At 37.6% G+C, this 21,310-nt stretch overlaps 1 protein-coding gene across 3 annotated transcripts in view; it reads right to left on the reverse strand.

Annotated features, from left to right (window-relative positions):
* Window positions 1–21,310, reverse strand: part of PTK2 (protein tyrosine kinase 2) — a 289,297-nt gene that overhangs the window by 218,689 nt on the left and 49,298 nt on the right. For all 3 annotated transcript variants that reach the window (XM_030795169.1, XM_030795171.1, XM_030795163.1), the window contains exon 4: window positions 11,813–11,900. In XM_030795169.1, coding sequence (XP_030651029.1) covers window positions 11,813–11,900 — 88 coding nt within the window. The remainder of the gene's footprint in view (window positions 1–11,812; window positions 11,901–21,310) is intronic.

Raw genomic sequence — 21,310 nt, forward strand, 5'->3', positions numbered from 1 at the left:
TTAGTGAAATCTAAATTAGGTTTGCGGTCTAGTTAACACTATTCTGCCAGTATCAATTTCCTTATTCCTATATTGTATTATATCATGACTGAAGTGGTAATTACTGGACTGTATACAATTGTCAAAACTTACTAAACTGCATACTTCAATTGATTATTTTATTGTATGTAAATTATACCTCAATAAAACAAATTTTGTATTTTAAAATGTGTATGTTGTATGGGAAATGTACGGGTGCCATGCACAGGTAAATGGAAGGCTTTACGTGGAAAGCACCATTTAAATTAAGAGCTGAAGACTGAGCAGAAGTAACCTAATTCCAGGAAAGAAAAAGCAAGTTATGCAGGAAAATGTTAACTCAGCGGTAGGTCTGGGACGCTAAAATCCTGTTCATTCCCAAGAAAGGCATATTTTTAGGGCTGGCCCTTAGCCTCTTAGAAACTAAACCCCTGAAATGTTCTGTCTGATAAGAGTGCTTTTGTGTACCTGAAGATGGCCACAATTTGACCACCAACTGGTGAAAAAACTGACCACCAACTGGTGAAAAAACTGGCCACCAATTTGAACCAGATAATTTATGCACACACTGTTTTGATGGTAAACACCTGTGTTCTCTCTAGGGTCTGGAATGTGAATAAATGAGGTCACGTAGGCGTTGTATGCCTATGAGACTGACCTCCAACACACACCTTAAACACTCAAGCTCAGGCCAGTCTCTGCTTGGCAAACCTTTGCATATGATGTCACACTCTTTTTTTTTTTTTTTTTTTTTTTAATACTTTAAGTTCTAGGGTACGTGTGCACAACATGCAGGTTTGTTACATATGTATACATCCGCCATGTTGGTGTGCTGCACCCATTAACTCGTCATTTACATTAGGTATATCTCCTAATGCTATCCCTCCCCACTTCCCCCACCCCACGACAGGCCCCAGTGTGTGATGTTCCCCACCATGTGTCCAAGTGTTCTCATTGTTCAATTCCCACCTATGAGTGAGAACATGCGGTGTTTGGTTTTCTGTCCTTGTGATAGTTTGCTCAGAATGATGGTTTCCAGCTTCATCCATGTCCCTACAAAGGACATGAACTCATCCTTTTTTATGGCTGCATAGTATTCCATGGTGTATATGTGCCACATTTTCTTAATCCAGTCTATCATTGATGGACATTTGGGTTGGTTCCAAGTCTTTGCTATTGTGAATAGTGCCACAATAAACATACGTGTGCATGAATGTCACACTATTAACCATGAGTGCTTCTCCTTCAATTATCAAAAATATACAAGAGTGAAAAAGGGAGAAGAAATGTACACAATTAAATCTTCAAACCACAGAAAATAAACCTTCTAATAAGAGAGTTAGACTATATTACATTTTAGCTTCTCTCTGGAAAAGGGCAGCTGATAATTCCCATACTGAGAATGCCAGGCTTAAACTAAGATTTACCTCTTAGACCTGCAATTACAAAATATATCTTAACTGACAGCTTTAAGGCCAAGAAAATATAGAGAAGGAAGTCAATTTCTAATGACACAATTATCTGAAAACTTGTAAAAAGAAAAAAGAAAACTGGAATAAAAATAAAAGGAAGTTGACCAATAAGAAATAAGTATGCCCCGGTACCTCACGTTTCTATAGTTAAGTTTAGATTCTATACCATAGAGTTAAGTTACAGTTCTAGACTCAGTATTTTCTTCAACTTCCTACTGCAACTCCTTTTGTCAAGGAAACCACTGATTATTTAATGTCATTTAAAAGCTAACGGGTGGACATACTCATTATGTCTTAAAACATCTGTAGGAGTAAACAATGACAAACTCATGTCAGACTCAGGCATCTGAAGAGCTGAACATTTCAACAGTGCTAAAAGATTTCTATACAAGTTCAGCATCCTCAACGCAGACTAATATGACTTCTTGACTAAACATAGACACTGGCCTTCAAACTAACAGCCACCATCATTTGCAAAAAGTTGCCAATGAAATACTTACAACTTTAACAAATGAAAGTTGAGAGAGAAAAAATAAATGTTATATGGCAAAGAAAAAATTTGATTCTGGGGTAAAACAAACTGTTCCTGCTTTCTCATGAGTCATTAGCTTTATTGTCAAACTCATTTTTATAAATTCCTGCTCTACAGTGAATAGTGTTATAACAAGATTCTAGTTTATTTTTAGAGTGTACTGATTAATATATTTCAGAATATTCACAAATGGGTCAAAATATTTAATGAGTCATTGAAATTTCCACATTGGTAGTCACATTTAGGCCATCTTTTAATGAAGCTATGTGCATCCTTAATAATTATGTCCAACCAGTAATATAACACTCAAACACTCATCAGTGTTTTCCTCATGACCCCACCCAAAATGGACTTGGACGAATTTTCAGAACGAGAAATAATAAAATTAGGGCAGTTTATTGTAATCTATCTATTTCCCTCCCTCTCTTCATGGGACAGGAGTGGTGGCAGAAATAATTTAAACATAGTAATTTTATTTCTGCCCTGGCTAAACCAAATATATATATGTATGTATAAAATATATGTATTTTTAGAAACTGGGTCTTGCTCTGTCACCCAGGCTGGAGTACAATGGCACAACCATGACTCACTGCAGCCCAAACTCAAGCACAAGTGGTCCTTCAGCCTCAGCTTCCCAAAGGGCCGAGATTACAGGCATGAGCTACTGCATCTGGCCCCATTAAAAATATTGATTCATCTACATAGAAATTAAAACAGAGAACACTAAGGAGTGTGTTCACTATGTGCCAGACATTTCTAAGTGCTTTGATAGGCTGTTTCACTGAAGACTCACAACAATCCCCTCTGTCCATTTTCTAGACTTAAAAAAAAAGAGGGGGCCACGTGCGGTGGCTCATGCCTGTAATCCCAGCACTTTGGGAGGCCGAGGTGGGTCGATCACGAGGTCAGGAGATTGAGACCATCCTGGCCAACATGGTGAAACCCCATCTCTACTAAAAATATAAAAAATTAGCCAGGTATGGAGGCACGCAACTGTAGTCCCAGCTACTCAGCAGGCTGAGGCAGGAGAATCGCTTGAACCCAGGAAGCGGGGGTTGCAGTGAGCCAAGATCGTGCCACCGCACTCCAGCCTGGGCAACACAGCAAGACTCTGTCTCAAAAAAAACAAAAAAAGAAAACCTAACATCAGATAAGAAAATGAACAGACAAGCCACAGACTCAGAGAAAATACTAGCAAAACATAACATGACAAAGGACTGGTATCCAAGGTACATGAAAAGTCCTACATTTTAAAATCATAGAGACAGAAAGTAGAATGGTGGTTGCCAGGGGCTACAAGGAGGACAAATGGGGAAATAGTGTCTACAGACTTTCAGTTTTATAAAATAAAATGAAAAGAGTTACAGAGAAGGATGGTGGGGATGGTTGTGCAACATTATGAATGTATGTAGCACTGCTGAACTGCACACTTAAAAATGGTTAAGATGGTAAATTTTATGATGGTGTGTGTTCTACCACAATTTAAAAAAAAATTGGGAAGAAAAAGCGTACAATTTAACAATACAAATTGTACAAAAAGGTTTAAGCAGATCTTCAAAAAAGGAGACCTATTAACATTCAATATGCACATGGAAGAATAAACAAACAATGATTATTAGTTGGTACTCAGAGAAGTGAATATAAAAACCACATGATTCAACCACATACCCAGACAGTCAAAAGGCTAAAACAAAAAAATGACAACATCAAATGTTGGATGGAATGTAGAGCAACCAGAACTCTCATACATTACTGGAGGAAATATAAAATCATACAATCGTAAAGGATCAAAGGGTAGATACAAATTTCATTTAACATGAAAGTCCCAGCCCACGTTCACAAAAATGCTTGCCAAAGCATGTTCCTAGTCATCTCAATAATAGCAAAAAAAAAAAAAAAAACAAACAACAAAAAAAAACACAAAAAAACAGTCCAGATGTTCATCTACAGAAGAATGGATAAATACACTACAATATATTTATATAACAGAATACTACTCAACAAAAAAACTACTGAAATCTCAAAAACATGAGAAAAGAAACTTCACATAAAAGAATATGCACTACATAATCTGTTTATTAAGAAATTCGAAAACAGGCAAAACTAAACTACGGTGGGAAAAACACAAGAGCAATGGTTGCTTCCCATGACTGGGGGCAAGGATTGACTAGGAAGGGTCAGTGGGAAACTTCCTGGGGTGATGGTCGTATTCTACATTCCATAGGGATTCAGATTATTCTGGTGAATGTATCTGTGAAAACTCAATAAATGTATACTTAATATTTATGTATTTAACTGTGTATAAATCAAAACAAAAACTGTAATTGAATACTGAATTCTAGGTTAATAATACTTATGCTGAATTGTGCTGACACTTGAAAGTTACTCTGAAATGTACGAAAATTTAAGATGGATTAATGGCTAAAGGGATGGAGAGATAAAAACAGTTATGTGATAAAGGAAGCATAATAAACGTTAATGGTAGAATCTAAGTGGTGAGTATGCTGGTGTTCATTATAAAATTCTTTTAACACTGCAGTACATCTGAAGTTTCATAATACAATGTCATAGAAAAAATAAAACTTTGAGGTACAGAGAAATAATTTCTCCACAGTTAAAGTTAAGCCATTGATCAGAGTGATCACACTCAGCCATGAAGCTTGTTGACGCCAGTAAGTCTCCACATAGTGACCTTTACCTTCTTATATACTATTAGCAGAACAGTGAGAATGACATTTTTTGCAACCCGGATCTGAACTCTGTCATCCCTTTGCACTTAACTTTCTCTGGCTTCTCAGTGTCTTCACAACCAAGGTCAGATGACTGAAAAGGGCATCTCAAGCCATCCCTTACTGTCTCATCTGTCACCCTGCCCTCCAGCCACACTGGCTTTTTATCAGCTCCTTGAATCTCCAAGCTCCCTTCTACAAGGGGCCTTTGTATCAAATCCAAGTGTGGAAATGCAATTAAGCATCGTAACAATTCAATGACTTAGGATTCCAACAGTATTGCTAAAGGGACCTGCTATATAAACCAGGACCAGATTCTGGATGCATTATAATAATTATTCTTACATTACTGGGGTCACAAGAAGGTAAAGGAAAATGGGGCAGAGGGATGAAATAAGAACAAATACAAGCTAAGATCCTAATAGAAGCCATGGGCTGTAAGATACGGGAACAGAGGACATGTATGCTCTCAGCTGGCTGAGGACTGACCACTTCTCCTTACTTCCCCAAAGTGAGAGAGCTTATCTTGAGATTCATGTAGTATGGCGGTATCTGCAAAATCTACTCAAAGGGTCTCCATTTGGTAGTAACTTGTTTCCCAGCAAACAAATACAAACCTTTAGAGGAAAGAATCCCCAAACTAGGCCCTCAAGATTTCCACATGTGAAGTTCAACAAAACAAGAGTTCAGAACTCACACACAAGGAAAAAAGTCACTGTGAAAACCACCAACAACAAATGTGAAGAGCCCAAGGGCTTCAGATGCTATAATTCACATTCAGAATAGAGACATTCATTATATATGAAATGGTAAAAGAAATATTAATAAAAGGCAGACAGATTAGCAAATAATAAGGGCCATATGAAGTGGCCTGGCAATTTAAAAAGTTTTTTAAAATCATAAGCAAAAAAATCAACAAATGCACCAAACATAAAACTGGTCACGATTGAGGAGAGCTGGTAATCTGACAGACTAGACTGATTTGAATTATGTATCCTTTAGAAAGACAAGAAATGAAAAACAACTTAACACATATGGAGAGACTGAGGAGTTCTAACATAGATCTAACCGAAAATCCCAGAAGAAATAACAAAAAACTAAGAAAAGGTCATATCAGAATAGACAACAACTAAGACATTTCCAGAATTGATGAAAACGGCATGACCCCCTAGAGGTACAGGTAGCACGACACAGATCAAGCAAGGGAAGAAAAAAAAAAAAAAGAAAGAAAAAAAAAGAAAATCCATGAGTCGTTTGTAATGAAGCTGCAAAAACCAAAGAGAAAAAAGGATCTTCAAGCCATCCAGAGAGAAAAGACAGGTCACCTACACAGAAAGACAAAATGAGAGCTGAGTTCTCAACAGCAAATAAACAAAGACAGTAGGAAATAACCATCAAAATGCTGACAGAAAATGCCTACCATGATTTGTGTACCCAGCAATACTATTTTTCAAGCAGGAAAAAAAAGAACATTAGAAAAATAGATCTAAACAACACAATTAACAATCTTGAAATAATGGCTATTTATTGAGCCTGTGCCAAACAATTACAGAAGACACATTCCACTCAAGCAAAACTGGAACCTTAACAATATCTAAATATGTGCAAGATGATGAAACAAGTCCATACAGAACTTAAACAATTAGTATCAAATGAGCCACAGTCTCTAACTACAATGCAAAATTATTTTCAAAATGAGCCAAAAGAGATAAATTATTAAATCCACAGATGATCACTTTTCCATTTATACCAGCAAGGTATACTGAATGTCCTGACCAACCTCCTAGCTGAAAGCAACTAAAACCGCTAAACAAATTATTTTTTAAACATCTTCTTGAATGCTTACGTGAGCTGGGAAACAAAACAAAACAAAAAATACTCAAGCTAATGACAGGAATAGAGAAGTCTATGGGAGAACTTCAGGTCAGCTTTTACCTTAAGGATAGAACTGAAGAATAAAGACATGTTGTAAAGCATGACAACTGGCAAACAAAAGCAAGCATGGGAATGATAAATACAAAATTCAGGATAATGGTACCCTGAGTGGAGTGAAAGGGCAGTGTGTACAGTGAGGTGGGCCACAGGAACATGGGACAGGGAAGTATCAGGATGTTCTTTTCATCTGAGCAGTAGGGTCATGGGTATTCATTTCATCATCAATTATCACACCTTATAAAAGAATAAATATATATCAGATATTATAGAATCTACAGAATTAAAAAGTAACAATGTCATCAAATTCTGAGCCCCCAAAAAATCATTGATTTAGCCTAGAATTCAGTGGAAGTATGTTATGTATATATGTATCCATTTTAAATATTTGCATCAAATATTAAGGACTTTAAAGGTTAGAGAATGCATATCATCAAATTCTGAGGCCATTATAAAGTGATCAATTTATCTCACACTTCAGTGAAGGTTCTCACACACAATACTTACATAATGTTTCAGCTGCATTCTCAGATAAATATACGCTGGCTATAGAAAGCTGACGAGGACAATTACTGATTTATCTGCACCCCCTCCCCCCAACAGGTGTGTTTAAATAGCAGAAACCTCTGGATTCCAAACTGATTTTGCAACTTTGGAATTAAACCCTTTCCCAAGTTGGGTGCTGCCTGTGTAGGACAACATATGGATCACTTACAATAGTTCTGGAATTGCGAAGCATGTGGCAGGGCAGATTCTGCATTGAGACTTAACCAGGAGAAGCCAAATATATAATTACCAAACCAGCAATAAAAACTGATACTATATTCAAAACTTTCTTGCCAGATCAGGGTAAAATTTAAAAATATGCATTTTTTTCCCCACACAAATGAAAATTACACGTTTTATACATGGCCTGTTTTAAACAACAGCATTTAATGCTCTTAATACCTTCCACATCCATGAACAGTTGTACCTCTGTTAATGAGGGATACATAAATTTGAAAGTCAGTACAACTAACTTGTTGAAAGACATCTGCAACGCCTCTAATTTCTTGTTACTGTAATATGCTTATAAGCATTCTTGTACATGTATGCATACATGTGTAAATCTTATTATTTCTTTTGAATAAATTCATAAAAGTAGAATTATTAGGTCCAATCATAGGAAACTGCCAAGGTTTCAACTTTTTTTACTTACGGTAAAGATGGCAGTCAACAGGGTCACCCAACAAACTGGAGGACATGAACATATTCAAGGCTTTTGGTATATTGGCCAATTCATTCACTTTGACAAATCATAGTATTTTGTTGTTGTTGTTGTTGAGACAGGGCCTTGCTCTGTCGCCCAGGCTAGAGTGCAGTGGCATGATCTTGGCTCACTGCAACCTCTGCCTCCTGGATTCAAGCTATTCTCCTGCCTCAGCTCCTGAGTAGCCAAGATACAGGTGTGTACCACCACGCTCTGCTAATCTTTGTATTTTTAGTAGAGATGGAGTTTTGCCATGTTGGCCAAGGCTGGTCTTGAACTCCTGACCTCAGGTGATCCACCCGCCTCAGCCTCCCAAAGTGCTGGGATTATAGGCGTGAGCCACCGAACCCAGCCAATCATAGTATTTTCTTTCTTCCTTCCTTCCCTTTTTATGACTTTGGTACCACCTTTAACTTCCTCCAATTACCATTACTTGAACCTGAAATACTAGCATGGAAAAACAACGACATTGCCAATCACCAATGGGAAAGGAATGTGACCATAACTATACTTTCTTTTAAAATGTATGTACTTGATAAACTATTATAAAAGGATACACAAAATGAAAGTGATTATTAGAATAGAGATAATTCAAGTAATGTTTTAGAATTATTTTTTGAACTTTATAAAAATGTGCCATGCCAAGCATGGTGGCTCATGCCTGTACTCCCAGCACTTTGGGAGGCCAGGGCGGAAGGACTGCTTCAGGACAGGAATTTGAGATCAGCTTGGGTAACATAGCAAGACCCCCATCTCTACAAAAAAAATTTTAAAAAATTAGCGAGGCATCATGGCACGCACCTGTAGTCCCAACTACTCAGGAGGCTGAGGCAGGGGGATTGCTTGAGCCCAGAAGTTCGAGGCTGCAGTGAGGTTTAATAATCATGCCACTACACTCCAGACTGGGCAACAGAGCAAGACCCTGTCTCTATAAAAATAAACTAAAATTTTAAAAATATTAAAATGTACCACATAACTTAACAGATTTTTAAAAATTAAAAAGATGAAAAGAGAAACTGTAGAAATGAATGACAGCAAAGAGTGGGGTGGAGGAGCTGAAAGGCTCTACAGAGTGCACATTGGAAGGAAAAAGGCAAGCTATGTACCATCCCATAATGTGCAGCTCACACTTGTATGGTGATATGCAAATGGCAAATGCTGAATCCTCTAAGTCTGTTACTGTCTACAGACTGAAATTCAAAATATCACTGGGCAATTATATGGCAGACAATTTTATCTCATATGATGAACATAACAGTCGTATAGAATAGTTATTCCATATCTATATTTTAGTATATGAAACAATTAAGCACAAAGAGACTCAGAGGTACCTAAAATCACAGAGCTATTATATACAGAACAAGCACACGACTGTAATCACTGCATATTCCTTTAAGCGAAATTTCATTAACACTTAACTATACTTAGTGAATGCCTTGATCAGAATTTTTTTTAGACCACTCTGACTGGATGGCAGTATCAGGGATAGACTGAATTTTTAAAAGGTTCATTACACTTAGCTTTCTCTTGGGTTTTATAAAGACCGCTGAACTGAATTCTATAGACTACCATAAAATATATCCTATTAGTAAAAGAAAATCTGGGATACACTGGTATGTGCAGTACTCACTTTATCATATAGAAAAGTCTTCCAACAAAGAAAAAGTAGGACAACCTAGTAACAGTGTGAACTAGGAACAAAAAAATTGCAGACTTTTAGGTTAGCCTAGAAATTATAAAAAGGAGTCACTTAGGCCTGTATTATGCATTCTGGAAATCAATGTTACTAAAGTACCCATGTATTTCCTTGGTGGGTACAATTTTTTTCAAAGAAATAATACCAATAGTGACACAGACCACATACCAAGAGAAAAATGATAAATAAACATGAGTTATTTAAACTCTCTTGTTATCTCCTTCGCCAAAATATGAAGTTCAACAGATTGCTAAAGGATGAGATGTAATAATACATGAGAACCAGTCTGTAAGATGAAAATTATTTTTGCAATGAGTAGGCTTCCAATAAGCTCAGCTGGAATCCGAAAACACCTTCTTAATCTTTCCATTTTACCAACTTAACTCCCTCTCATATTCAACTCTGTATTATCGTAAACCCTCAAAACTTGTCACCAATCCCTTACCTCAGGGTTCCCCAAACCCTGGGCCATGGATCAGTACCAGTTAGTAGCCTATTAGGAACCAGGTCACGCAGCAGGAAGTGAGCTGTGGGCAAGCGAGCATTACCGCCTAAGCTCTGCCTCCTGTCAGATCAGCAGTGGCATTAGATTTTCATAGGAGAGCAAAACCCTGTTGTGAGCTGCACATGCGAGGGATCTAGGTTGCACGTTCCTTATGAGAACCTAACACCTGATGATCTGAGGTCAAACAGTTTCATCCCGAAATCATTCCCCCACACTCCACCCCCCCACATCCTGTGGCCCTGGTGTGTAGAAAAACTGTCCTCCTCAAAACCGGTCGCTGGTGCCAAAATGGTGTTAGGTAAAGCAGCAGGCCCCAACCTATCTCCTATGTGACTACTTCTTCACAGACAAGATGAAAACAGACACACCCCCACCAACAGCTGGAAACTTCCTTAGCTTCCTACTCTCTCAGCTTGAATCTTTTAAGTGGTAACATCTATCATTATCTCGCATAGAAAAATATAGAACAATTTACCTTCTTACCTCCTTCTTTTGAATCTAATCCACCATTGCTCTTTCATGGCAGTAAGTGCCTACTTACATAATAAGCCTTTTTCTTCCTTGTTTTCACATTCTGTTTTAGTTCAATCTCTGGGTCCTATCAAATCCATCCACTAAATTTGCTTATTATAATATACTTTCACTTTAATTTCTTGCCAGAATGATTGAAGAGCCTCTAAACATGCTTGCAACCTTTTAAAAATTCAATCTATCCCTGATACTGCCATCTAATCAGAGTGGTCTCAAAAAAAAAATTCTGGTTACGGCATTTGCTAACTAAAGTTTTTAAATGACTCCCAATATCTGCAGAAGAAAACCTAAACCCCTGTCTACATGATGTTTGTGGTCCCCCTCTCACCAAAATGTTATCAACTATTTTAGCTAAGACTGCACCACATTTTCTCTCTCCCCTCCGTGTTCTTGTCTAGAAAACACAACTCTTTCTTTTCTACAAAGTTGGAGACTCCTCAAATGATGCTTTTCAGTGGAGCCATCTCAATACCAAATCTATACTGGGTCAGCAGACTCTTCTATGCACAGTCACATCATTCGTGCTTATTAACAGCAAAGGATCAAACACAAAGTAACTGTTTACAGGAATCCTCCACTAGACAGAAGAATTTAAAGGTGTGGATTATGCGATTTATTTCTGCATTCCAGGTCCAGAATAGTTAGTTAATAAAAATTTTTATTAAAGCAAAAAAAATTACCAAGAACATTTAATGACAAAATTATATGTACAAATGTCTTTTTGATGTTTATTAGCATTTTTGGCATTTTACCTTACATATATTTATTGTCTAATACCTTACGGGGTAAAAAGCAAAGCAGATCAATTTTATATGGGTATAGTTGGCTCTGCAACAATCTCTACCTATGACAAATTCATTGCTATTCAGGCATAATAATTGTATTCAAATTAAAGTTCAAGAAATGATTGTAGACTTACTGTCTCCATATAATAGAAGTTATCTTTTAAGATTTGCTCAAGTATACAAAAGCTCACAAAGAACAAAAAAATTAATAATTTCTTATTGGTTAAAAGATTCTTATTGCCATTCAGCAACAAATTTCTATTCCTCTAAATGTGAGCTTTAATCAAATTTGAAAATAAAAATATGCAATAAATAGGATTCAAAGAAACAAGCAAAAAAGTATATTAAAGCAGCCTCTAATACCTGTTGATAGAAGAAATTCAAAGTTGGCTTATCTTCAGTAAACTGGTTTAGAAATCCTTTTGGCAAATAACGAATTCTCAATTCATATCTAAAAATAATTCACAAAACAGAACAATTAGAAATTAGTCATTTTCTCAATTTATAGTCTACAATTGTAATATTATTGTGAGTATAGCATTCCTAATTACTCTGAAAGATGATTTCAAACATAAGCTATAATCAATTAATCTTTAAATGTAATTTTTAAACATTTTAGCACAAAAAAAGAGCACATATCATAAATGTGCTACAGCTCAGTGATTCAAGGAAACAGAGCATAGTAAGAGGCCCAGAAGTCCTTCCAACCCATGGGTCATTCTCCACCACTGCTCAGGGGAAGAACTGCCCTGACTTCTAACATCTTCCATGACTCCCCACGTCTAAATTTTTATCAGTGGAATTGCACAGTATATACTCTTATTTGTTCAGAAAGCTAAGCTTTAAGAATGGATAAAACAAACCAACGTCACCAGAATGCTCTTTATCTTTCTCATTCTCTCTTTATGTGTATGTGTGGCTCTACCCATATGAACACTCTTATAAATGTCTTCTGGTAAACATATGTACACATTTCGGTTGCATATATACCTAGGAGCACTGGATAACAAATACATCCATTAGCTTTAGCAGATATTATCAAACAGCATGCCAAAGAGGTTGTAACAAGTCAAACTCCCACCAAAAGCATGGGGGTGTTCCAGTTCCTCTGTATCTTCGCCTCCACTTGGCATTTTCTAACTTTTTTGTTTTACTCACTCTGATTGGCATACTGTAATAGCGCATGGTCATTTTAATTGGCATTTCTTTGGTAAATAATGAAAGTGAGTACTTTCACATGCTTTTTGGTCATTTTGAATATCTTCTTTTGTGAGGTGCCTGTTGAGTTTTTTATTTTTTGTAGAGAGAGGGTCTCACTATGCTGCCTAGGCTGGTCTTAAACTCCTGGTCTCAAAGGATCCTTCCACCTTGGCCTTCCAAAGTGCTGGGATTACAGGCGTGAGCCTCCACCCCTGGCCATGTTCAAGTTTTTGTCCTTGTTTTCCTACTAAATGGTCTACCTTTTCTCCTTCACCATCTATTGATTTGTAGGTGTTCTTTATATATTCTAGATTTGAGGCCTTTGTTAGACATAGTGAATATCCTCTTCCATTCTGTGGCTTAATGGTATTGTTTTTTTAACCACTCAACAAAATTTCAATGCAATCTTTTGAGGAAGCAAAGTTTGGTACACATACGCAAGTTCTGCTAAGACTTATAAATGTCCACCTTATTAAAATACAAAATTGCCAATTTGGTTTCATTTCACTTTTACTCTCAGAAAGAGTTCAATAACTTACTGTAGATATTCTACACTGGGTTATTATATAACAGATGTCATTTATTTTCAACTTAGGATTTACCAGGCACATAACTACTTTATGTGCACTATTTCTCTTTCTTTTTCTGAGAAAGGGTCTGGCTTTGTTGCCCAGGCTGCAGTGCAGCGGCACAATCTCGGCTCACTGCAACCTCCGCCTCCCTGGGCTCAAGTGATCCTCCCACCTCAGCCTCTCAAGTAGCTGGGGCTACAGGCACATGCCACCATGCTTGGCTAATTTTTGTATTTTTAGTAGAGCTGGGGTTTTGCCATGTTGCCCAGGCTGGTCTCGAACTCCAGAGTTCAACAAATCCGCCTGCCTCGGCCTCCCGAAGTGCTGGGATTACAGGTATGTGAGCCACCACATCTGGCCTGGGCACTATTTCTCTTAATCAATTTAATAATCAGAGGAGAAAGGTATAATTATTTGCATTCTGCAGACTAAAAAACATGCTCAGCAAAAAGTTATCAGTTCCATTCAAGGATTCAAACAGGTCCAAGGAGGCTTTTGGTATTAATGGGACTCCCATCTTATTTATTTTTTTGGTGGAGGGAAGCTCCCATATTAAAGATAAGGAAACTGAGGTTCAGCATGAAACAATGGGCAGCCTAGCTCCACATCCACTCTCTTAACATCCAGCATTCTGATGCTGCTGATGATCATCAACTAACATTTTCTGACTACTTAGTGTATGACAGGAATTGTGATAAGCATTTTACACAGATGATTTCTTTTTAGAGAAGTGTAAGGAACATGGGTTCTAAAGATCACCTATGCCTGAATTTGGGCCATGCCACTTATTCACTGTCAGCTATCACTTCTCTGTGCCTCAATTTCCTTATAAGGATGTTACAAGAAATAAATGAGTCAGTAAACACAAAACACCCAGAACAGTCACTGGCATATCATAATAAATGGTTTCTAAGGTTTATTGTTAGTGATAACTTGATAACTGTTTATTCCAGCACAGATCATGTCTCAGGTACAGCTGGAGTGGTTGGAAATTCAACAGTGAATAACTGGCAAAGTGCTAGCTCTCAAAAAGTTTACATTTTTGTGGCAGAAGTCAGACAGCAAATACACAAATATATGTGAGATGGCAGTCAATGTCATAAAAACAAATCAAAGGGGAATAACAAATGATTAAGTATTATTTTTATAAAGGGTAGTCAATGATGGACACTGATATGATGATATCTGAGCAAAGATCTAAATAAAGGAGATGAGGAAGGGAATTACACAGTTATATGCTGAGAAAAAGTGTTCTACAGGTGGAACAGACTATGTAAAGGCCCTGCAGCTGGAGGATGCTTGGGAAGGCAAGTGTAGCTGGAGCAGGCTGCATGAGGGCAGCGAGTAGAAATGAAGCTTCACACAGACCCTTACAAGTCATGATAGTAGGGTTCTTTCTCAATGAGAAAGGAAGTCAATGGCATGCTGTGCACAGAGAAGTGACATCACAGGATTTTCATTTTTCATGATTAGGGTATACACCATGCAGAACAGACAATGGGGACCAAAGGAAGAAGGAGGGAGACTAGGAGGAGACAGCAAGATTCTGGGTGAGAAATAATAGCCAGGTTAATATTCACCTTATGTTCACAGATTGGCAAGAGAATTTTAGGGAATTACATAATCTTCCCTAGATCGCACAGCTATTTAGAGGTAGGCATGGGATTCCTTTCCAGCAAGAACATGCATGAATATTTAAGGGCACAATGAAATGAAGAAAAGGCACCTATGTCTTAAAAACAGAAAGGAACTTAACTCAAGCCTGCTTATGTGAAGTTAGACAAGGAAGGCCTTTAGATCATGTTAAGAATTTTGGTGGGAGCTAAACGACGAGAACACATCCACATAAAGCAGGAATTAAGACACTGGGGACTAACGAGTGGCGGATGGGAGGAGGGAGAGGATCAGAAAAAATACCTGGTTGATGAAATAATCTGTAAACCAAACCCCTGTGATATGTAGTTTACCTATATAACAAACCTGCCCATGTACCCTTGAACCTAAAATGAAAGTTAAAAAGAACTTTGTTCCCTGCTTCAACACACTACAGTCTAGCATATTTCACACAAAACCCTACTGAAACTTTCCTCAGTCCTTAAACTGCAATGCCTGACACCATATTCTCGTGCCCCACTAGAGCTGACATCCCCACTCTGCTCTTATACGAAACTCGTCATTTTCTTTACACGTCTGTTTGCCACTTTAAGAGTCTAGTTGCATCCTGATACATATTTCCACTTCTCTGCTATATGCCTCTCCATGGATTCCCAACAGCAGCTAAATACTATGCCCCAAATAAAATCATTCTTTTGTTCCTACTCTTAAGCAATATATTCCTATTCATGCCATTGTCATCTAGCTTCCTCAGTCTTACCACCAAATATGAGCACTAAGACACCCAAAAGTAACCAACTGAGGATAAGGAGGGAGAGGGTATGTTTTTGAAAAGCTGAGTTAGATTATGATAGTCCTGATACTGAGAAGGGTTAGCTAGCTAGTCCGTGTTTAGTGAAGTAAACAAAGCATTAACTTCACACAACACAGATGCCCTCATAAAAAAAAATGTGGTGTGAACAGTCTGTTCTTACAATAGACTTCCATTTTTTTTTAAAAAAAAGGGAAGAATGGAAATAGAAATTTATCATTTAGCAAAAATTACAGTAATAATCACTGCAAGACAGAATCATCAATGAAGATTAGTGGGTGAAAGTGAGAAACAGAACGTTGCAGTATCGATGTATCTTCCCAGAAGATATTTCTTAATTATAAAGGGGAAACAGTAACCTTGTAGTGGAGAAACCTGGCTTCCATTACCTTAACCAAATGATCCAAGTTAGAACCACCTGTAAATTGAGTTGTGCCATCATTATGGACTTCCTGATACAACGCAATGAGAAAGGTATGACATCTTGACTGCGGCAGTTTTGCCAAAAACGCAAAACCTCAATCATAAAAACAATACCAAACTCAAACTGAAGAACACAATACAAATAACCAGTGAGTATTCTTCAAAAATGTAAAGGTCACAATGACACAGATTAAGGAACTGTCTCAGATTAGAGAAGACTTAAGGAGACATGACCGTAATGTGGTATTCTGCGTTGATCCTGAACCAGAAAAGGAAAGGTAAGTGGAATAATTGGGAAATGTGAATAAGTCATATAGATTTGTTACTAGGAGTGTATCAATGTTAATCTCCTGGTTTTACTAGCTATATTATATAAGATTTTAATATTTAGGGAAACTGGCTGAAGGGTACACAGGATTTCTGTGTACTATTTTGCAACTTTTGATTTTATATTGAGAATTTTAAAATTCCCACATATACAAGACTGACCCTTTTGTAGCTGTGGTGACAAACACCCCCCCCCATACATACACAAAACCAGTTTTAAATCAGCTTGGTCAATAAATATCAGTTGTACAGCCACAGACCCACTCGAAACTAATTTTAAAGCACCTGATAACTTGCCTCAATGAACATGCATCTGCAAGTCAACTGATTGGCGGCAGCTTCTTTAGTTCAGCCAAACAGGAACTAACTCTAAAGCACATGCTTCTAAAGACGAACAGTCTAACTTGGGTAACCATGCATCTAAAATTGATGCCAACCCCTTCCCACCTCTGAAAGTTGGCCAGCTTCTCAACTTAATATTTCCAAAAACCTTGTATAGTATCAGTAGTATGTTCTGCTCAGGGAGACAGTGACTGCTCAGCACAGCTTTCCCTTAACAGCATAATAAAGCCACTTTTTTCCGATTCAGATAATGAATGATCATGATGTCAGACTTGGACAATACATTAAGTAGTAACACCTTTTTTTTTTTTTTAAGCAAAAAAATGATTATGACAAAAGGCGGTATATCAGTTACCTCCGGAAGCAAAGAATAGAGAATGAAATTGGGAATGCGCACACCTCTAATTTAATGGGCTACAATTCATCAATTCATACACAAAGACAATAAATATGTTGCTGATAGGAAACACATAAACAAAGAAAGAGGGGCACTACGTACTGGTAACAGAAAGAACAGATGAAGATATTATAATCATGAAGTTATATGTACTTAGCCTTAAAATCATAAAGAATCACAAGACAGAATTACTAAAAAAAAAAAAAAAGAAAATCGACAATTACAGTTGAATGCTTTCTTTGAGATGAGCATGTAGCAAAATATATATATGTGTATAATATATACAATTGAATACATTAAATGTCACTTTTCAAGCAAAGTATGAACAATATAATCTTCAAATAACATGACAATAAGCTTGAAAAAATGTACACAAACACACTCGCCCTCTTTATAATAACAGAACATACCTTCTTTTCAAAAGGAATGAAAACATCAACTAAGTACTAAGGCACAAAGAATCACCTCAACATAGTTTAAAAAAGTCAACACCATAAAATTGTTATTCTTCCTATAATGCAACAAAACAAATCAATAACCAATAATCTTTTCTTTTATAAGCACATATGGCAGAAACCTAAACAATACACTTAATCACCCCTTGGTTTCTTCCAAAAATCTTGAAGCAAATACCAAAACACTGATTGATAATAAAACACTATCTAACAAAGTTGTGAGACACAGACACAACTAAAAATGACCATTTATAGTAAAATACATTTATCAGTAAACACGCATGAATGAAAACAAGTGAGCTAAGTGTTCAATTTAGAAATAAGTGGTAAACAGAAATAAAATATAACTCTCATAATAGCAATATATTATAGAGTAAGAATTAACTTAGTAAAGATGACACAAAGGCTTTGCAGAGAAGACATTAGAAGGCATCAAAGACAATGGACACAGATGTCATGGACAAAATCCAGATGAGGGGAAACGTGTAGGACAAGCAACACAGCTTCCTTAACAAACTGCAAGCAAAGGGGAGAAAATGGATAAAGATGCTGTAGATTACAAAGGCAAAAGACAAAGGGCACACCTAATTTGGATCCTAATTCGAATAATTTATCTTTAAAAATTTTGTCATGGTATTTAATAAACAAGTCAAAATTTGAATATTAATGGGATAGTTTATGAAATTATGAATTTTTGGAGATTTTTAACAATTTTTGGTTATATTTTAGAGCAGTAGTTCTGAACCTTGGGAGATTCTGCCCCCTTCCTGTTTCCCCTAGGGGACAACTGACAGTAACTGGACACATTTTTGCCTGTTACAGCTGAAGAGGGTGGGGTGGTGGGCTCCTATCATTTAGTGGGTAGAAGCCATACACATATACAAAAGCTCCCTACAACAAAGAATTATTTGGCCAAAATGTTAATCCATGATTAAAATTAAAAACAACAAAGAAAAGCATGCTGTCATGTTATGGACAGACCATTTTGAAGTCTAAACTATTTCCATCAATTTATAACTTTGTCACCAAAAAGGAGTGGATGCACTGCTCATAAGAAATCTGAGAACAAAATTTTCTAACATTTCAAAATTTCTCCACTAAATAAAAAAATCTGATGTTAAAATATGAAAATATATTTCAAAATCAATTATACTGAAAGGAATGATCATGGAATATGGAAATTTATTGACCAAATTTCAACAAATGTTTACATAATTGGTGACTGGCAATGAAAAATCAGTATCATGGTTAAGCACACACAGATAGTGGTATCCCTTCTATTTAATTATGCATATCTTTGTCAAGAATACTTTTAGCTATGACAACCATTAAAAGCAATAACAAAATAAATAAAACCTGAAATAAGACCTTTCAATCACAAGTGGGGCATGGTGGCTCATGCCTGTAATCTCAGTACTTTAGGAGACAAAGGCAGGAGGAGTGCTTCAGCCCAGAAGTTCGAGATCAGCCTGGGCAACATAACAAGACCTTGCCTCTACTGAAATAAAATAAAATCAACCAACTGTGATGGCATGTGCCTATGATCCCAGTACACAATGAGACCTTGTCTGTACAAAAAAATTATTTTAAAAATTAGTTGAGTGTGATGGCAAACACCTCTAGTCCTAGGTAACTGAGAGGCTGAGGAAGGAGGACTACTTGAACCCAGGAGTCAAGGCTACAGCGAGCTATCATCGTACCACTGCACTCCAGCCTGTGTAACAGGGCAAGACCTTGTCTCAAAACAACTATTTAACCAAGATTTTCTTTAAAAAATAAACCATACTAGGCCAGGCACAGTGGCTCACACCTATAATCCCAGCACTTTGGGAGGCCAAGGCGGGCAGATCACAAGGTCAGGAGATCAAGACCATCCTGGCCAATATGGTGAAACCCTGTTTCTACTAAAATACAAAAAATTAGCCAGGTGCGGTGTCATGAGGCTGTAGTCCCAGCTACTCAGTGACACTATCTCAGCTCACTGCAACCTCCACCTCCCAGGTTCAAGCAATTCTCCTGCCTCAGCCCCTCAAGTAGCTGGGATTACATGCGTGCACCACAATGCCTGGCTAATTTTTGTACTTTTGGTAGCGACGGGGTTTCACCATGTTGGCCAGGCTGGTCTTGAACTCCTGGTCTCAAGTGATCCACCTGCCTCAGCCTCCCAAAGTGCAGAGATTACAGGTGTGAGCCACCATGCCTGGCCCACTGTATGCTTTTAAATTTTCTACTTTGATGTATACTTTATAGCCTACATTATACAATCAATATGTTGACCATAAGTGAATAAATAAAAAATTGATTAAATATTTTTTCCTGACTCAAGCTCGTAACAAATACTACCTACTTAAGTAGGCTCTCCCAGCATCCAGAAACAGGCAAGCTCCCACCTGCCCCTGGACTGACTGGGAAAGCGCTGGGGACAGGCTGGGGTGCACATGCACACTTCAGGAGTGATTTTCAAACTCAGCCTCAGACCCTAATGATCAACAGAAGTTCCCCTGGAGCCTGTGGGGATTGGGAAGAGCTGGTGGCTACCCCTGCCATGGCTCTGGGCCTTCCAGTGACTTCTGAAGGAATTTACCATTCCCTTATTTACATGTTCCATATGGTATTAACCAACATGTGTTCCCAACAATCTCGTCAGGTTTTTTCACTTTTTACTTTATAAAAAGTGTGTCATGCTGTACGTCATATTCCAGGACTTTTTTTAATTGAGGTAAAATTCACAAAAAATATTAACCATTTTAAGGTGTGAAATTCAGTAGTATTTAGCGTACTCACAAAGTTGTGCTAGGACTTATTTTGTCACATGATGTTATACAGCTAAGTTTCATTCATATTGTTACTTGTACCTGTAGCTCATTCATTTTGACTTGTGTGACATTCTACTGTGTGAATAATCCCCAAGTGACTTGTCACTGCTTATGCCATGAACATTATTGCAGTTATAGCCTAGTATAGAAACTAGAGCTAGAGTCTCTGAAAGAGAGAACTTGAAGGGGAACTGCAGGATGGTAGGGCCCACTCCACTTGACATTCAAGAGGATCCCAAGCTGGTTTCCTAGGTGGTTTCACCAATTTATTAAAACATTCTCCCTAGCAGTGCAGGTAAAAGACTGTCAGGTCCACAGCCTCTCCAGCTATACAGAGTGTCAGACAGTTGACTTTTTGCCAACTGGGTAGAGTTTCACTGAGGTATCGATTTGCATTTCCCTGATCAATAATGAAGTTGACAGTGCCTTCTATGTTAATTGGCCAAACTTGTTTTCTCTTTTATGAAAATACCTTCATGTCTCTTGCCTATCTATTATTGAGGTGTCTGCAATTTTTTTTTTTTTTTTTTTTTTTTTTTGAGACAGAGTCTCGCTCTGTCGCCTAGGCTGGAGTACAGTGGCACGATCTCGGCTCACTGCAACCTCTGCCTACTGGGTTCAAGTGATTCTCCTGCTTCAGCTTCCCCAGTAGCTGGGATTACAGATGTCCGCCATGATGCCTGATAATTTTTGTATTGTTAGTAGAGACAGGGTTTCACCATGTTAGTCAGGCTGGTCTCCAACTCTTGACCTCAGGTGATTTACCCACCTTGGCCTCCAAAGGTGCTAGGATTACAGGCGTGAGCCACAGTGCTCAGCCAGCAATTTTTATACTGATCAGAACTCTTACCACCACCCTTTGTTGACTACATGTGTTACAAACATCTCCCACTTTGCAACTTGT

The sequence above is a fragment of the Nomascus leucogenys genome, chromosome 16 (assembly GCF_006542625.1).
Source record: "Nomascus leucogenys isolate Asia chromosome 16, Asia_NLE_v1, whole genome shotgun sequence".
In the NCBI taxonomy this organism is placed as follows: Eukaryota; Metazoa; Chordata; class Mammalia; order Primates; family Hylobatidae; genus Nomascus; species Nomascus leucogenys.